The following is an 18806-nucleotide window of genomic DNA, read 5'->3' as shown; positions in this document are numbered from 1 at the left end:
TGATCTCCATACATGAAGAATAGCAGAATCATCTATTTCGCTTTTACCACTTTTCTATATGAGGTTTTCTTTATGGGTTTAGACACTTCAATGGTAAACAGGTATTACAACTAAAAATTAAATTAATTTTTTTCCATAAAAATAAACTTGTATTAAAGAATACATTTTCATGTTTTATTATATTTTCTTATTTTCTTAATTTATTTGGTTTCGCTAATAAATTTAATTCAAAAAAAATGTTCGCAAATTAATACTGCTGTCAGCTTTGTAGGAATCACAAAATATCAGAACATTTTTGTTTAAAAAAAACGTAAGAACATATAAAATATTAAAACAACCAAATCATAATAAAATTATTCTTTTATTTGATATTTTTATCTTTTTTGTGCATGTTTTTCAATTTATATCAATTAATTCGAGAACTATTAACCTTGTATGAATTTTCTGTATTTTTACTGGATCATCAATTAAATTTTTTGTCTTATTATTGTTGTTTTTCAAAAATAACAGATTAATCTAAATTATGGTTATAGTATTTCAAAAATATGCACTCAATTAGAAACAGACGTTTATTTTTCCATTTTTGATGTTTAGGAAGAAATTTTTTTAAAAATATTATAGTGTAAGTAATCTTAACGCCACATGTGTTGAAAAATAAAGCAGATTTTAAAAAAAGTTACATACACTAGCTAAAAAGTATATGGACATCAACAACATAAATTTTTTTTTTTGAGTTTTTCATTTTTATTGTATTCAAAAGCATTTTATGATTAAATATTGTATATGAACTAGAACATAGACTATTTTGTTATGACCATACTAATTAATTATTATAAGAATTTTAACGAACATTATTCGCATTAGCTCCTTTAATTCGCTAATGCCTAAATATATCCGCCTTCTCTTTCAATACAAGTAATTGTTCCATCACAAAAGCTTTTCAATACTTTTCTAATTATAAACGAAGTAATACTCTGAACCTATACTGTAATGATTCTTTCTAAATGAGCAACATTTCTAAATGACGTTTGAGGATAAACCATTGGCTTTAAATAACCTTATAAGAAAAAATCAAGTGGTGTCAAGTCTGGAGAGCGAGGTAGGCAAAAAATTTCCGTTTAAACAATTTTCAAGGTATTTTCTTATGTCTTACCTACTGTAGCATGGAGCACCATCCTGTTGGAACCATATTTTTTAAAGTTGAGGTAGGCAAATGTTGTCAAAGAAATGTTCTAATTAATATTCCAAAGAGTAAATAGCGGTACGCATTCAAAGATTTATAAAAAAAAAAGGTCCAATTATTTTATTTTGGTACATTCCACACCACACATTTGTTTTAAATGCATACTGGTCGCAAGTTTTGATGTTCAAATTTAGATTATTATAGCGTCATTTCACAAACACAATTTTGGGAAGAAATTGCTTCATTTGATGAAAATGTTAGTTCATCTGAAAAAAGAATATCTCTTCTCATTAATGGGTTATGTTCTAACATTCCTAGAATATCACAGTAGAATTGTTTAAAGCGTTTATGAGGATCTTCTGATCTTAACTTATCAATAAAATGGGGCTCATATAGCTGAAATCTGCTGTGGGCGTTTCTTGGTAAATTTATTACTTACATCTCCAAGTCTTGAATTTGGTTTATATTTTCCTTACTGTGTCATATAGTGAAGATTTTTCTCTGGGTGTCAGCACAGTATAAAGAACAAGACAGTAGGTTCACTCTCTTGCGGCCGTTTGAAGTAGGGACTTCTAAACAGTGCCGACTTTTTTTACGCGGTCGTAAATCATTATTTAGTTTCGACGGCAATCCTTTACGATACGGGGGGTGTTTGAAACATTTTTAATAAGGAATATTTTCGTACATCGCGGCGGGCAGCGTGTAATATATGGAATTTTTTGAAATTAAAGGCACTTTGTATTATTGTTAAAATGAAATTGAAAGAATATTATTAAGTATCTCTTTTGAACAAATAACTGTAAGAAAAACACTTGGTAGATAGCTTTAAAATTAAGTTTATTAGAATGTACACAATTAAATCTTAGCTTTACGTTCCTTTCATGCTCTTTTCTTAACTGACCAAGAAACTACCTACCTAATATTACATACACTTAATTAATAATAACTTCGTTAATATACCCATTTTTTAAATATTTAATAAAATTTACATAATAATGTGATAACAACACTCAGCATATGGAACTCGGTAACAGTGAAATATAAAAAGGCAGTTAAATAAAAAAAACTTATTAAATGCCTAATTATTTGCTTTTTAAATAGGGGATGAAAGAACAAACCACTAAAATTCAAATAAAACGAAAATAGGTGTTTTACAACCTAGAATTCATATAAATATGCAAAATAAATATAGTTTTACATTGGGGATTATAGTACACATCAATATTTTGAAACTACAACCCTTAAAAACCACACTTAATGACGAAAAAAATTAGACGCAGTTTTAAGTATGGTTAGACGGTATAAGTGGCTAAAATTTATATCATTCAAATGATTGCAATGCAACTAATAATAAATCGGATAGCTTTCACTATTAAAAACCACCACTAATAACAGAATATTACCTAAAATTTTGCATTTTTTTAGATTAAAATCACGATTTAAAAAAAATATGTACTCTAAATCGCTGACACTTTTTGAATTTTTTTGTAGGATCTCAATTTTCCGAGATATTTAAGAAATACTGAAGAAAAGCGTGTATTTTTTTCTGTAAACTAATCCATTTTTATTTTAAAAAAAATGTATATCCCCTTTTACTCCTGCAGCCATCTACGCAACATATCGCCAGCATTTTTAAAGTACAAAATTTCCGCACAACGCTATTATAGTTCTAATATTGAAGACGCCCCTGTATAACGCAGTCGCCACCGGGCAGCAAAAAAGAGTAGCATCAGAAAGCGAGTGAGAAAGGTATCTAAATCGTAACAAAATATTATATTTTCTAGCATGTATATACTAAAATTAATCATAAAATGCTATTGAATACAATAAAAAAGTGATCATAAGCTTAAAAAATCGATTTTTTCGATGATGTCCTTATACTTCTGCACAGTAGTGTATGACCTATTAGCTCATTTGACCAAAATAGTCCAAGAAAAACCAATTTTTTAAAATTTTCCTCTGTATGAAACCAAACAAAGTTTAAAGGCTTTTGATCATACCATTGTTAGCATCTCAAAATCAAGTGCATATGATATATATAAGATTGATATGATCGATTCATGCAGTATGTCCCTTTTTAATATTTGCTTTAGTTTTAGATCTCATAAAAATTACCAAAGTGTAGCCACCCTTATTGTTTAAAAACAATTTGTTCAAATAACAGCAAGAACGTTTAATGAAATGTATTTAATTTTAAAACCAATAAATAAAAGTAAGTAAGTACAGTTATGAAAAAAATTTATTTTGAAGCCTTAGAAAAATAAAACGAAATATAATTTTCACAAAAACCGAGTTTCATGTACGATCTGTCGTCAATTTCCCTGTACAAGTCAGAATCCTTTGCATAAAAGTATCGTCAGAACAAATTTAGTTACTAAACCCTTTGGGTTGACTGTCCTCTCCACCGGATTCACCATTATGTAGGAAACCCTTAAAATCAACCCTGAGATCCCTCAAATAATGTGCCCCATATGACAACCGATTTTTTAATAAGAATGGTTGTAGTAATGTTGTCTATTTTTAACTGAGTGTTTCTTTTAGCTCGCTGGCGCTATAATTGGCAAAGGCGGCGGCCGGATCAGAAAGATCAGAAACGACTCGGGCGCCGGTATCACTATTGACGAGCCCCTCGCCGGTTCGGAAGACAGAATTATTACCATTTCGGGTACCCCCAACCAAATCCAAATGGCCCAATATTTGTTGCAACAAAGGTAATCTCAGCCCATTCATTATATTTGTCTTATGCCTGGCTTGTGTCTTGTCAGCTTATAATATATATTTTTTAAACAGTACGGATCCTATGGATTATAACAACATTTCCGTGAGCTCCTAGAAGTTTACGACTGGTGCAATAAAATTCCATTATAAAATTAAAGGCCCTTTATATTCCAGCCTGTCGTTATTCCTTCTTAAACACTTTATTTTTATAAAAGTTTTCCTTGGTTAAGTCTACTTTTGTTAATTAGATTCAGCCATAATAGCCCACAAAGTCTTCTAGCTTACCATGCTTTATTTCATATTTTACTTTAGACATTATAATAATACTGTGTTTTTTACATTTTAATTATAATTTAAAACTTTTTAGGACAACTATCAATCATCTGTTTCTTAGTATTTCATTGCTGTGATTATTACATAGAAGATTATATTTAGCCAGGATACAGCTATTCTTACACTCTAAATATTAAAAAATTAAAATAATTAATATGTAACTAAAATATGGCCTACTAACAAATTGACACCAGGGAAAAAATTGATAACAATGACTCTATATTCTAAAACATAAAGAAAATTGTCAAGAAATAATTGTTTTAAAAGCATATTGAGCATCCCTTCCATTGGAAACCCATATTATACAACTTGAGAGACAGCCATGAGAAACAATGTTTAAATGCTACAGCTTTAAACTTATGAAGGGGTAGAAAGTGGTGACGTAAAGTAAAGCGATGAACGTATTCCAGTTGTTTCTTCAGATATAAAGGTTTTCATAATTCTAAGATTTTATGGGTACAGGTTAACAAATAAACTTTCGAGATATTATTAAGATGTGGTGTTTATTTAAGAATTTTTAGTTTATTAGAAACCTGGTCATTTTTATTTATTTCAAAAACAACCACATATTATTTGTACCCTCTATTATGTACAGAGTTCAAACAAGGACCATAGACGATACACAGTTTCTTCCTAAGATTAAAATTCAGAATATATTTAGAAGAATATAACATGTTCGTAGTGGCGTACGGTCGCCATGATCACCCTTTCCTTAATAAGGGAGATCAGAAGAAAGGAGAAAGATTCCTTAGAAGGAAGTCTTTTCTGCAAAAAATAAAATGCCAATTTTGTTTCAAGAGTGATGCAATACAAAGATCAAATTCACAATTAAAGGGTTATAGCTGCAGATAAATTTTAAAAAAATAGTTTTGCTGATTATAAACAACCAAAAACATTAATATTAAAACTAGCTAATCTTATACATTATTAAGGTAAAAAGTTCTGTGATGATGATGAGTTCACTTTTGGCATTTTTGTGGAGAACTACTTTATTTTAAGAAAATATCTTTTCTTAATTTCCTAAATGGTATTTTAAAATAAAATATATATCTTTATTTATAATGGGGTTTAAACCTTGTTGGATACACAGTTGGTGGTTTAGTTTGTTACCAAATAACAAGAACTGGGACTTCTTAGCATTCAAGATTAAATTATGATGAACTGAATACTTGCATTATATCAAAATTACAAATAGAAGCAAAAATTAAGTTTGGAAACGAGATCAAAGGGTCAATTGGACACAATATTGATCCTTGAGGTACCCCTGTGAAAACTTTCACCATACCAAATGTTTCCCTATTCAATATTACACTCTTATCTCCATCATGTACGTAGTCTTGTTACCAAAACCTAAAGATATATTTAAACTTAGAGTAGAGTACACCATGGCCTACCTTAATCAAATGCCTTATAAAAATCTAAAACCACCAAAGACGTTATCGATTTGAATTCGAATTATTAAAGACACTATCGAACTTATGAACCGTAACATTTACTTATGTGCTTGTAGTACTATCCGCCCCTCTAAAATCTGATTGGCAGTCAGGCAGTTTTGCAAACGATTTTTTCTAAAACCTTTGCGAAAATGGCCATTGGTCTTACTTAGATCTGATATATGTACCCTGTTCCAGACAGACATTTACTAGATGCGAAATTGGGAAATAATATTTCGCATACTAGTCGATCGTCTATAAAGAGGTAACATCAAGCATAAAACGAGGTAAATTACTATATAAGTTTGCAGTAGGGACAAGTGTTATTTATTTTGTTTACAAACTCACCAAAATAATTATTTAATTCACTAGAAGTCATTATGCCAGGTAGAATGTCAACATTCCTATTATTGATACCTAGATGTTTTAAAGCATTCAGCTTAAACATGCGGTTAGCATAATTTTCTTCTCGCGTCGTAATAAACGTTATTACAAAGTTTCGTAGTCCTCTATATCTTTTACCGTCATATTTGCAGTTTGTTTTCCTATATTTAGCGAAACCACTATCCCTCTTCTTCATCTGGATCTTAAGTAAAACAGTAAGCCATGGGGCTTTTGGTTTATTTACTTAAATACGAACATACAATAAACTAACCGATGATCCGAAAAATGTACTTTTGTACCTTTACCACGGTATTTTTCTGGATCACCAACAAAAATTGGTTCTAGTAAACATTTTGGAACCGGTTGCTACGTTATCAAATTTTGAATATTTTTTTTTTATTCATAGTTTTCGTATAATCGATAGATGCAGTTTCCTGATAAACACTGTATACAGGGCCTTGTCTCAGATAAGTAAAGTATATTGCCTAAAATGGCAAATAATGAGTTTAAATAGTAATTCTAAGCGCTTTTACTTTTAATTCATATTACGATGTTATTTTTAGTGGAGCGCGATAAGCATTTTAGAAATTAATTATATTTAAGCGCAATATATTTATTATTAAAAAAAGATTTTAAAAAAATTGTGAAGTGGTTCTGCCTTAGAGACGTGAAAATCCCCGTATGTCAAGCGTTTCTAACCGGTTCGGGGATAGGTCGCAATGGGACATGTCACCCTCGAAATCTAAAATGTAAGATAAAGTGTTTTCCAGACAGTTGAGATTTTCGAAATTATATTTAGACGTGAACATTTGCGGCACAATAAATGGGTGGACAGATAAAATAACATGTCAAAAAAAAACAAGACAAAAATTAGGATGTTCCTGAACACAAGTAATATGTTATATTTTTTTATATGAAAAGTTTTTATATACGCCAGGTGTAGCAAACGAGTGATTTCCCCTATATCTTATTTATTTTTTGGTAAACAATTTTGAAATGTTGCTCATAAGCTTACAGGATGGTCTCAAATGCAACTTTGTCAATCCTAGTTTTAATAGAAATGGCGAAAACTTTCTTATTTTTATTTAGAGTAAAAATTTTAAAATGGCGCATTTGGCATCAGGTAGCTGCAGAAAAAGCAGCCTTTTTTTGGTGTGTTTCAAAGTTTAAATTTCTAAATAATTTAATGAGGTTAAATAGGGATACATTATTTTATGCAGCAAAAGCAATGTGCTGTTAAAGTTTAGACAATGAAACAGCAACTTTAGCAGCAGAACTTTAACAGCACATTCTGTGCTCAGAATAAGCCCTAATTTTCTTCGTAAACATATATCAAGAAACGGTTCGTTTTCGAAATACAGAGTATTACAATGTTAAGAAAAAAATGTTTAGTCATAACTTTTTTATTATTGGAGATAATTTTGTGAAATTTGGTAAAGTAATAAGAGGCATTTTTAATCTAATAAAATTTTTAATTTTTTATCAGTGGTGTTTATACGGAATTTTTAATTGAATAACCCTGCAGAAAAAATAGTAAGTCACTCCTTTTCTTAACAAAATTTATTTCTAAAAATCCTCATTCAGTTTGGAGCAAATTTGATTCCTTGTCTTTTTTTCGTACAACACAAGATTTTCTAATAAAAACATAAAAACCATTTTTGTGTATAGCGTACTTTACATTTCTATTATTGCTAATTTGTACTTCATCTTAGAAACTACTCTTTATTAATTAAGCTTGTAAATAATTTCACAATAACTAGAATAAACGATTAATATGGTCTCTAAAGTTTACAATAATTGTTCAAAATGAGCTCATCCAACTTTGATACATTTTCTGCATCTGCGATTAACTAAATTAGCTTGCTATATCCTTCTATCTCTTGTATGAACTGGTTTCTAACAAACTAGATATTTCAAATAAACGCATACAAAGAAGGCGATAGGGATGGGGTCAAGAGAACGTGGTGAACGGTCTGGATAATTATTTTTTAATCATTCACAATTTACCAGCGCAAAATGCACGGGATTCCTCGTCCATTTCATCCAGAATTCGTTTCTAAAATTTAGGGAGATATTTTCTAGATATTCTTTATTTTGCAGGAAATGAAACATTGAGCCGTCTAGGCGTATCGATCGGCACCACCAGGTTGTAAGTTTTGAACTGGTTAAATCTGAAATGACTTCCTGTGATCTTTCCTCGAAACGCGATTAACCTTATTTTCAGAAACAAAAACTGCATTGCCTTGTAAATTTTAGACTGTTCTTTATAGATATCCTATGATGTCAAACTTTATTAAATCTATAAATATAAACTTTATTTTTCCTTCTTCATCCTTAATTTCTCGGAATTTTTTGTTCAGTTTAAAATTCCGGAACTATAGAATGTGTTTTAATGAAGACTTATTTGCATTTTCTATTTGGATCGTCTTCGATCGACCAATCTTCGTTGGTTGCTTGCTGTCTTTGCATTTCCATAACATAAACCATAAACGAAATGAATATCAGCATGCTCAAAAGCATACTAGCAAAAAGTTGCTAGTTCACGCAATTATCGCAATTATTCAGTTGTCACAAAAATGCAATCATGGCTTTCCAAGATTCGACAGTAGAATTACTACTGAAATTAACAATAATGGAAATTTTAACTACGCGATAATAAAAATGGTTTTTTACTTTTCCACTCGAAAACCTTGTATTGTACAAAAAAAAAGGCAAAGAATCAAATTTACTCCAAATTGAATGATTATTTTAGAAATAATTTTTGCTTTCAGAAAAAGCTGTTTCTTCCCATTCTTTTCAAGAAAATTCAATTAAGAGTCCCGTACAAACCGTTTTTTACGCTAAAAAAACCTTTCAGATCAAAAGATGCCTTTTGCTACTTTAATATTGTGTAGCAAGTTTTATAAAACATCTCCAGTAATAAAAAAGGTATGACTAAAATATATTTTAAAAACTTTTAACATCCTGCGTTTCGAAAACGAAGCGTTTCTCGACGTATATTTATAAGGAAAATTAAGGCTTAATCTGAACACCGAATGCACTGTTCAAGTTTGGACGCTGCAATTTGGTACACTGCAAAATAGCTAGTCAGATGATTTAGTGACCCGGTTTATATTTGAAAAACTCTTTAATTTAAAAATATACAATATGAAAATTATAATACTCTTTGGTTAACCTGGAGGTGTTTAACAAATCATGATTTGTCGAATTTGTGGCGTCTAAGTAAATGATTTTTCACTTTGTTTCATAAACACCCTACATAAACTTCATTTTACCTTTAATGCTTTTATTTGCTAGACTTTTAGACATATTGGCATCATTACTAAACTAAGCTTAACTTAAAAGGTGCATTTGTTCTTGTTCGTGGCAATAAGAAAAAGCCTATTAGCTTATATGCTTAACAGTTTTTTATATGTACATTTTTACATCAATATATGAGTGACGATGTGTATGTTTATGAGTGAAAAAATTATTGTAATTTTTGTGTATTTTGGTATATCTATATAATTGTAATGACTGCTATGGAAATCTTTGGAACTAATGAGTACCATAATTATGCTATTATAAGAAATAATATACTTATATGATGTATATTTTAGGGCTTTTAAAGATATTTAACAACTAGTTGCTTTGGGCGTTATTTTTAAGTATTATTAATAATTTTTTTAAATAAAATGTATATTTTCAAATTGCTCTTTAAGCTGGTCAAGTCAATTGATTTCTTTTAAGACTTTAAAATGATCATTAACTAACTTCATTTGTGTCAAATAACATTCCTAAAATAAGAATTTCATTCAGTTTAAAGAGCACTATCACTACTTTAACATATTTATACCTTGGTCATTCATCATCTTTGCTATGGTTACTACTAACTTCTCATTGGTGTGGATCTGCTTTACTACTAACAAGGCGGGCGAAGTTGTGTGGAAGACTAGTGATTTTGTTGTTCTTATTTTTTTGAAACAAGGAATCACTATTCATCCCACAAAGTTGCCCCGGTACGACGAAGCTGTGCTGCGATGGGCGTTTTCAACTACTACAGTTGCTTGCTTTAACTTGTCCGCCTTATTCTATTTGCTTTAGATTTTAAGTACATATATACTTGTTTTTTAGATATGTTTATTTTATTTGCTCGAAACGGTTTATTTCTGTATTTTAAAATTCTGATAAATTTAAACAAAAATTCATTCATTCAATAATGATTCAAAGGAATTTCTCAATTAAATTCGTTTGCAAAGCAACAAAAATAAACATGTCTCTGCATTGGTCATTTGCAAAATTGTCGATGTATCGTGTTCTAAAAAGAAGGGATCAGATCTTTTTAATAATTTTAAAATTAAATATTATATTAAATAATAAGATTAAGAAAAATATTGAATATTTTTAAGACTGGTCTTTTTTTGCGTTTTTTAAGGCCTTCGGAAGGTTTGAAAACTGTATGTAACTTGGTGATCATTTGTCAATATAACACATTTTCTTATAAAATATGCAATAAATTTAAGAAGTTTTGAACCACTTTTCTTAAATGTTGGAATAATTTAAATTTAAATTTTATTTGCATCCTCAGTTTCTAAAAAACATTTATAAATTTAAACTCTTTTTAGTTTAAGATAAAAATTTAAAATTATAGCAGTGAATATAGTTGATGAAACTAAAACCCGTTTTTTTTTAATATTCATAATAAAATTAAAATATATCTTTCAACAATAGCAAATTTAAAGAAAAATACATATTACTATTTCAATTCTTGTAAAATCTGACGATTTTGTTAAATCAAGTGAAATTTTGTCAGTTAATAAGAAATTTTGCAATTTTACAGAAACCTTTGTGCAAATACAAATTTCATCACCATACACAAAAACCGCACTTATCAAGCCTTTTAACCATAACCAACACCATATTAAGTTAGATTGTTAAAAGTGTCTTAAGGAAACTTTTGTAAAACTAGATCATATAGTTTTGTTATGTAATAATTTTAATATCGTATAAGAAGTGGTGACCACCAAAACCAGTAAAACTCGTGTAAAATTGACTTTGCGTGTGTTCCAGAATAAGATCCTAAGTGGGTGAGTGAATAATTTTTTACAGTTTTGCGAACCTTCTCCCCGAGATGCCAAATCTAACTAAATTAAATTACTCTTGATTGTTATCTTATTTATTTATTTAATTTTTGTCAGTATTTCTGCCATTTTTTTATAAATAAAATCATTTAATTGTAGGTTATGGAATTATTTACAAGTTTGTAACGGTAAACTGGCGAACTTGTTGCTTACATCGAAATAGAAGTTGTAGATAATGAAATTTCCTACCATGTCCATATAAATAATTTTTCTGTAGGACTTATAACGTGCGATCAAGAATGTGTTAAACATGGAATTGTACGAAAAAGCCCCAAACATAACATTATGTTATTTGGCTCAGCATTCGTTTCAAATTTTCAATTTGTTTGTTTACAACGATCATTAGTATATGAAGTTCATTTGTTTACAATAATATATATGTTTAAAATATTTTTTTGAATTATTTTATTAATTTCTTGGTGCAGAATCGTTATTGACATATCAAATTGTACGTTATAAAATTCGAGACGCATATACATCAATAAATTTGATAATTTAATGCATGTTTCATTTGGAAAATTGTATTCACTACTCTGAGAGGAGTCAAATTACGAATTTAACCCTTTTGTTTACAGCTTTTAGAATGGATATCGATCGCGAAGGCCAAGAAATGCGTGTTTTTTCATGCGAAAATTCAAACTTATTTCCGCACTACCCCGGAGTTAATGTTTATGGCGCATTATTTTAAAGTGATTCCCCAGTAGGCCTACATTGTTTCCTGTTCCGACCGAAGATTTTTGTCATTTTACTTGGTCGAGGATGTTAGTTTTCTATGCCTTCGTCATAACTGGTAGCTTCTAATTGAGTCGGGCTGACAAATCTAAAAATCCTGTGTATAGGTACATAGTAAAGTATGCACGAACGTTGTGATTATAAAGATACATACGAATTTAATTACGTACTATTTGATATGTCCAGTGCCATTTTCCATAATACTCAACAAAATAAAATAGTTACAAACAAATTAATTCACCAAATAACAGAATCAATTATTCGGCCTTCGGATGTTCCATTTCGTAAAATTCCATGCTCCACGCATTACACAGAAACAGTGTCGGAAACGAAAATTGTAGGAAATTTCATTATCTACAAGTATTGTTTAGACGGAAGCAACAATTTTGCCGGTTGTAACAGCAAAAAAGTGGAAAAATTGAGTGATCGTACGCCTTGCGGTGCAACAAATACGATTTGTAAATAAACAGTATATGGATAATTTCCGAAGCTGATCCTTACATAATTTTAGTAGGAAAACTCTGATTTGGCATCTTGGAAAGGAGGTTTTATAAGACTGTGTTTAAAAATTGCATGGTTTAATTGGTCTAAAGTAACGTCTGTATAGGATGTGTATTCGATATTTCTGTAGGAAATGTTATGTACGCCACTTCCAAAATTTTTTTTATCCCCATCCCTATTATTTTAGGATATTTTCACTGTTTTGTACAATATTATCACTATCAATTTTATATAATATTATCACTTTTAATAAATATACAAAAATTGCTATAATATATATGTAGTTTGTGTATATAAATAGAAATAAGGCATTTTATTAAACTATTATAACTATTGGGTATATGTCATACCTAATAGTGCATGAATGGCAAAATGTAGTAAATAAATGTTATTCCAATCAACCATATATAAGGTATCTATGGTAAATTAAAAGGAATAAGAATCAATGCACGGAACTACGGATACGAAAAATACACATAAACAAAAACCTGTGAATTCTATTGTATAGGGGAGGAATAATTTAAAAAGTAGAGTAGCACGGACTTAGTGTACCATAACATATTTAAAATAAATTCTCTGTAAGAAAAAGAAAGTCAGTTCCAAAACAAAACATTCGCCGGACAATTTTGTTTTGCCAATAGATATTTTTAAGTGTAAACTAAACTTGATTACGTTAATATTTCAATAACAAGTTTAAAAACTCTACTACCAAACACCATCTTTATCTTCGGAAATGCCTTACATCATCTTAACATCTATCATACGTTGCAACAACCACATCAAGAGCCAAGTTTTTATTTATGGACCTCTGAGCTAATTTTTTCTTCCCGATCCGAACTCGAACCACCGTTTCAATCGGCTAGCGGTTTAAGGAAAAACTTTTTATTTTATTTTCTTTACCTTGAAAACGGAGGATTGTTAGATGATATTTCTACCCTCATCTAAGCATCAATACACTTTATAGGAACTTAACAGGAAATTAAAATTTTTAAATTTCATTACTTAAAAACATATTAAACTTTTTTTTTATTTATATTTTTTTTTTTATTTTCAGCGTCCACCAAAACGCGGAGAGAAATTTCTAGGCAACCGTTGGAATGCACCACGATACTAAAATATAACGTAGAGCAGTAGTTTCAGGTCTCTTTAATATGCCACAACTGGTTTTAATTTCTTTTTTTGTCTTTATTGAAGGTTTTATTTTAATATTCATTGCCCACTTTTTTATGAAGTGGCACTTAAACAGGCCTGCGTTTAATGTACTTTAATATAAGAAACATTCCACGAAACATTTCTCTTTTACGGGCATTACATCATCATTTTGGAGTGCATTTGTAATAATAACAATAATGACCGGGACGTAATCCTTGATAAAGTTGCTCTATAATCCCTAATATGATTTGGCATAAACATTATATCTGTATATTTTTATACAACCTTTATTATCGGTAACTTTGATTTAAAAAAAAAACAATAAAAATATATATACATACATGTCAAAATTGTTGTAAATTAGTAACCCTATACACTATACCATATATTCATACTTAGCCTTTAGTTAGTTTTAAAAGTGTTCATTTATTGTGACTGAGTTTGTTTTTGATTCTCAAATAATTTGAGATAGGACATTTGCGTATAGTGCAATTTTATCTCATAAAGTCGTAAAATTGGTTTTATTTAGTCAGGTGTTTTCCAGGCTCTTTTTAGTCGAGACTTTATGAAATAATAATTGCTGCAAACTAAGGTAGGCCTTAACAAAATGTAAAGTACTAACTAAAAAGTAACGTCAAAATTACGTTTAGTTTTTGCTATGTGGAAAACTGCGGTACAAATAGTATAATTTTTTAAGTTTCCCAGCAAATTGCAACCAAATATTCAGTAATCGTAGCTGTAGGTTTTCTTATATATGAAGTAGAATTACTTGACTATGTATGTGTCACATCTTTCAATATAATTAATAATAGAGCTAAAAAATTGTGAGTTTTATTTGTGGTTTATAATCGGTTAAAAATTTAATTATATTGGATATAAGTTTTTGAACTTAAACGTAACTTGTTGTGTCTTGGTGAATTTTGATCTAGGATTTCTTTTGAATCTCGTGAATTCAGATTCTTTGGAAATCGTATATCATATTATCAAAAAGTATCGGACAGTATAGTAAGTATCCGAAATCAGTTGGCATTTTTTAGGTTTTTGGACGAGAACATGAAACTGTCGTTGGAAAACATTCAAGGGCATTTGAAGATCCATTTTTTATTTTTAAAAGGAAAACCCCCTCATATTTCACAACGTTAATAGAAAGAACGGAGATTTGATATTCATATAACCACTAGGCGTTTATTGTTTTTAATTATGCACACGTACTTGCCAAGTCCCTAACAGTCCTCTTTAGTTTATCTCTAAAATTAGAAACGTCTCCAAATGTATGGAAAGCTTCCAAAATTATTTCTGTACATTAAAAGAATCAGAGAAATAAAATTGAAAACCCACCACATCAATAATTTTTCTAAGTGTTTTGAACGACTTCTTCATTTTTCCCTCTCATGAAAAATATAATTGTCTTTTGGCAACGTGGATTCATGAAGGCCAGGTCAACTACTACGATTGTTCATATAATTTTAATATGTAGTAACTAGTCTCCGCCCGATTTTACCAGTTTTAACTTAATTTCTACCCTTGATTTGTATCATCTAGTGTTATTCTCTGCTTCTTTTTTCATTCTTTTCACTAGTGAATACACAAGTGGATCTGATGATCCCTAGTATGGGCGAAACACGTGTAATCCTCTGACTTTAATTTAATAAATTTAAGACCTGTGGCTTACAGTTTATTTTATTACTATTTAATGTAAGCCGGTCTCTTTGATAAAAGATGGACTATTCCTTGGAATTTACTATTACCAAATTCATTTCCGACGCAATTAACTCAAGTTCACAGGTAGACGTTCGCCTGCGTGTGTTTTTTGACAGACTGGACCACAGCATTTTCATACATCTTTATCAATATTACGACTTTTATTGCAAATTTTCTTTTTTCCTAATAAAGTATCTTAGCCGAATAAACAGCTGGGGTAAAAGTAAAACGACCCTATGACTTAGAGATATGTTCCATTGATTTGGAAGGCGGTAGAGGTCATATTCATACCCAAGGGTCGGAATAGACCCCGGAATCTCTCAAAACCATCGCTTATGTGGACGGTATGAGGGTGGATCAAATATTAACCGACCTTTAGTCACTGTAATTTATGTATGTCATTGATCGAAATGCCATCTAGCGGAATGTTGGCTGGAAGCCTAAGGAACTTTTCTGCAATACCTACTGTTGTTACTTCTCAGTATTTTAGTCTCCTTTGCGATGAGTGAACAGAAAGTCCATCCGCGTGTTGCGCAAGGCATTATTATCAAGTTTCTTGCAAAAGAAAATGTCGGACCCATCGAAATTTAGAATAGAATAAAGTCTCAGTTTGGGGAATCGACTCTCTTAAAAACTCAAGTGAAAGTGTGGCACAAAGAATTTCGGGAAGACGTTGAAAACCGCTTCCACCCACGACGCCCACGGAAAAGCATCACAAATTTGAACGTAGCCACTGTCAAGAAGTTTATTTTGAAAAACCGCCGTGCTACACTGCAGGAAATCTGTCAAAATCTTGGCATCAGTTATGGAAGCGTCTAGTCAATCATCAAAAATTCCTTGGGTTTTCTAAAAATTTGTGCTAGGTGGGTTCCAAGGTTGCTGACTGAAAATACTCTGAAATACTAAACTGGGGTGGACTATATTGGAACACCCTCCCTACAGTCCGGGTCTCTCTGCCTGTAATTTTTACTTGTTCGGGTTTCTGAAAGAAGAGCTTGGAGGGCAGCGATTCAGCAGCAGGTCGAAAGCTTCGTGTGTAAATGGCTAGAGAGCCGACTTCGTTCATTCTACGAAACGGGCATGAAAAAACTACCAATTCGCTGGGAAAAAAATTTATTCAAAAGGGAGGGGACTATGTAGAAAAATAATGTAATTTCTTTTTTGTTGACAACTTTTTGTCATAAATTTAAAAAAAAAGTCGGTTAATCTTTGATTCACCCTCGTACAAGACCATGTACCATCCGCATAAGCGATGGTCTTGTACCCTCCATAATAATCAGAGAAACCAGACAGGGATGATTGCAGAACCGATGCAAAATGCACTCAACATGACATGTGAATAATGCACTTTGGAGGGGATATCTAAAAGCGGTCATTGTAGCATTTACCGGGAAAAGGGTGATAAACGCCCCCAGTCTTTGAATGGGTGGCATCAAGATCATTCCCAGGGAGAGGGTAAAATATCTGGGTCTCGTCTTGAATAAAAAACTCACCTGGGAACTACACCTCGAATCGGTACAGGAAAAGACCACGAGCAACCTTTGCACGGCAAGAGAACTATTTGGTAGATTCGGGGGTCTGAGCCCCAAAATGACGTATTGGAAATATATCCAGATGGTTAGACCTACCACACTATATAGGGCTGGTATTATAGGGGGAAAACGAGAAGACAGCCATATCGAGAGTGTGCAGGCTACAAAGATTCGCATGTCTAGCGTCACAGGGGCCATGAAATAAATCCCAAAGCTAGCCATGGAGACTGCTTTACACCTAACATCGCTCAATATGGTATACAAGAGAAATCAGCCACGAGGACAATGTCTATTTACAGGAAAGAAAACCTTAAAGCGGGCAATCTTACTGGTCATCCATCAATCCTGAGGGGAATCTGAGATATACTAGATATGTTAAAGGCTGGCGATCATATGTAGTTGAGTCCTCTTCCCTACAAGGGAAGAATGGTGCGCAAACCTAACGTGGTTACGGGATGGATCACGGAAATGTGGTACCCGGATGGATCAAAAACGCTCCAGGAGTTGGGGGCAGGAATAGGGTCTAGGTAGGTCACACAACTCCTTAATACTGAGCTATTGCTATTGGAGACTGTGGTTCGGTAAAATTGAACGGATATAGGTCCAAATTACTTCTGGAATGCCATAGCAGGCTCAACGACCTGGCGACTTGGAATCGGATTACTTTCATCTGGGTACAAGGACATGAAGGGCACGTCGGGAATGAAATGCCGACAATACGCAAAAAAAGGGGCTGAAGAAACTTTATTGGACCCACCCCTTTGTAGAACCCATCTTTTGGATTCAACAAAGGTTTCTTTAAAGGAGAGATTGCAAAATGGACATCGTCCAGGATGATGCGATATTGGAATGATACCAGTGGGTTGGTTTACTCGAAAAAGTTCCTGAGCTTCGACGCTGAGAGGGCGAATCTAGCTTTAAGCCTAAATCTACATCGTTACGTAATTAATAACGTGAGGCTGTCAAGCCTATCCGTAACTTTTATCCCATCCACTAGAGACATGCGTCCGTGAAATGACGTTATATTTTTATTCGAATTTTCGGTATTTACAGTATTGACCTTCCACAATTGCTTCAACCTATTTTTATGCCTTGATTGTAAAGGAGTTCTCGGATCCCATAGAGGTTTTCTGACATAAATGAATAAAACCAACATTTCGTCATCTAATTTGCTGTGTTTTTGGACCCTAAAGTTACAGTATTGTCCTCATTGGCGCAAAGCTCCAAGGTAAAACCCTGGTTTTCCTCAATAGATATTTGGAAACTTTGGTGTTCCAAATAATTTTGGCACTGACTATTAATTAAAAAGCCGCAATAGTCACATTTAAGATATGTGGAACTCGGTGTCGAACCCAAACTCGAAATTCTAAAAAGAATAGTACAAAATAACAACTAGTAACAAAAAATTGGTAAAAACTCAATAAAAAAACGGAATTAGTTCGAATTAACCAACTTCTATCCGTGTTTTTCTTTCCTTTCGAGCCTCTTATTAGCTGATAGCAATCACGTGGTCCCAACGGATCCGTAATTACTTATCAATGTGGATTGAGGATAAAACTGGACAGGAAAAGCCTACTGGTGTAGTAGGAGCTACTACACCAGCAACGGCCACTTATACAGAATGGGTTTATCCGACACAGATATTTGCAGATTATGTGGTGAGGAGGAGGAGTTGATGGAATATTTGATTGCAAATTATGGAGCACTGGTCCACAGCAAATACAGGATTCTACACACACATATACACTGAGTGAAGAGGATCTGGTGCTCCCACTGAAGGAGCTGATGCTGTTCGCGAACGTATTGAATATATATTGGGGAGCACAATAGATCAACAATGGTCGCAGTGCACAAGACCATCCTGGGCCAGAGCACATTGCACTACATTAAATTACATAATGATCAGATCAGTGGTTTTTAAGAACTTATTGTTACATTCAATACCACTCTATCTTTTGTTCCACATATTACAGATTGTTACTTGTTATACTTGGCGTTTCAACAATAAATTGTCTAC

At 31.9% G+C, this 18806-nt stretch overlaps 1 protein-coding gene across 6 annotated transcripts in view; it reads left to right on the top strand.

The window, feature by feature from the left end:
• The window catches only part of LOC126743426 (heterogeneous nuclear ribonucleoprotein K), a 192130-nt gene extending 178224 nt beyond the window's left edge, over window positions 1-13906 (top strand). For 5 of the 6 annotated variants that reach the window (XM_050450518.1, XM_050450519.1, XM_050450517.1 and 2 more), the window contains 2 exons: window positions 3725-3894; window positions 13459-13906. In XM_050450518.1, the coding sequence (XP_050306475.1) occupies window positions 3725-3894; window positions 13459-13489 (201 nt within the window). In that variant the 3' untranslated portion in view covers window positions 13490-13906. The remainder of the gene's footprint in view (window positions 1-3724; window positions 3895-13458) is intronic. The other variant, XM_050450521.1, reaches the window with a different exon arrangement.
• The last annotated feature ends 4900 nt before the right edge of the window (window positions 13907-18806 follow it).

This window comes from Anthonomus grandis, chromosome 12 (genome assembly GCF_022605725.1).
Source record: "Anthonomus grandis grandis chromosome 12, icAntGran1.3, whole genome shotgun sequence".
NCBI lineage: Eukaryota > Metazoa > Arthropoda > Insecta > Coleoptera > Curculionidae > Anthonomus > Anthonomus grandis.
The sequence above is the reverse complement of the archived record's forward strand: the minus strand, read 5'-3'. Positions and strand labels throughout refer to the sequence as shown.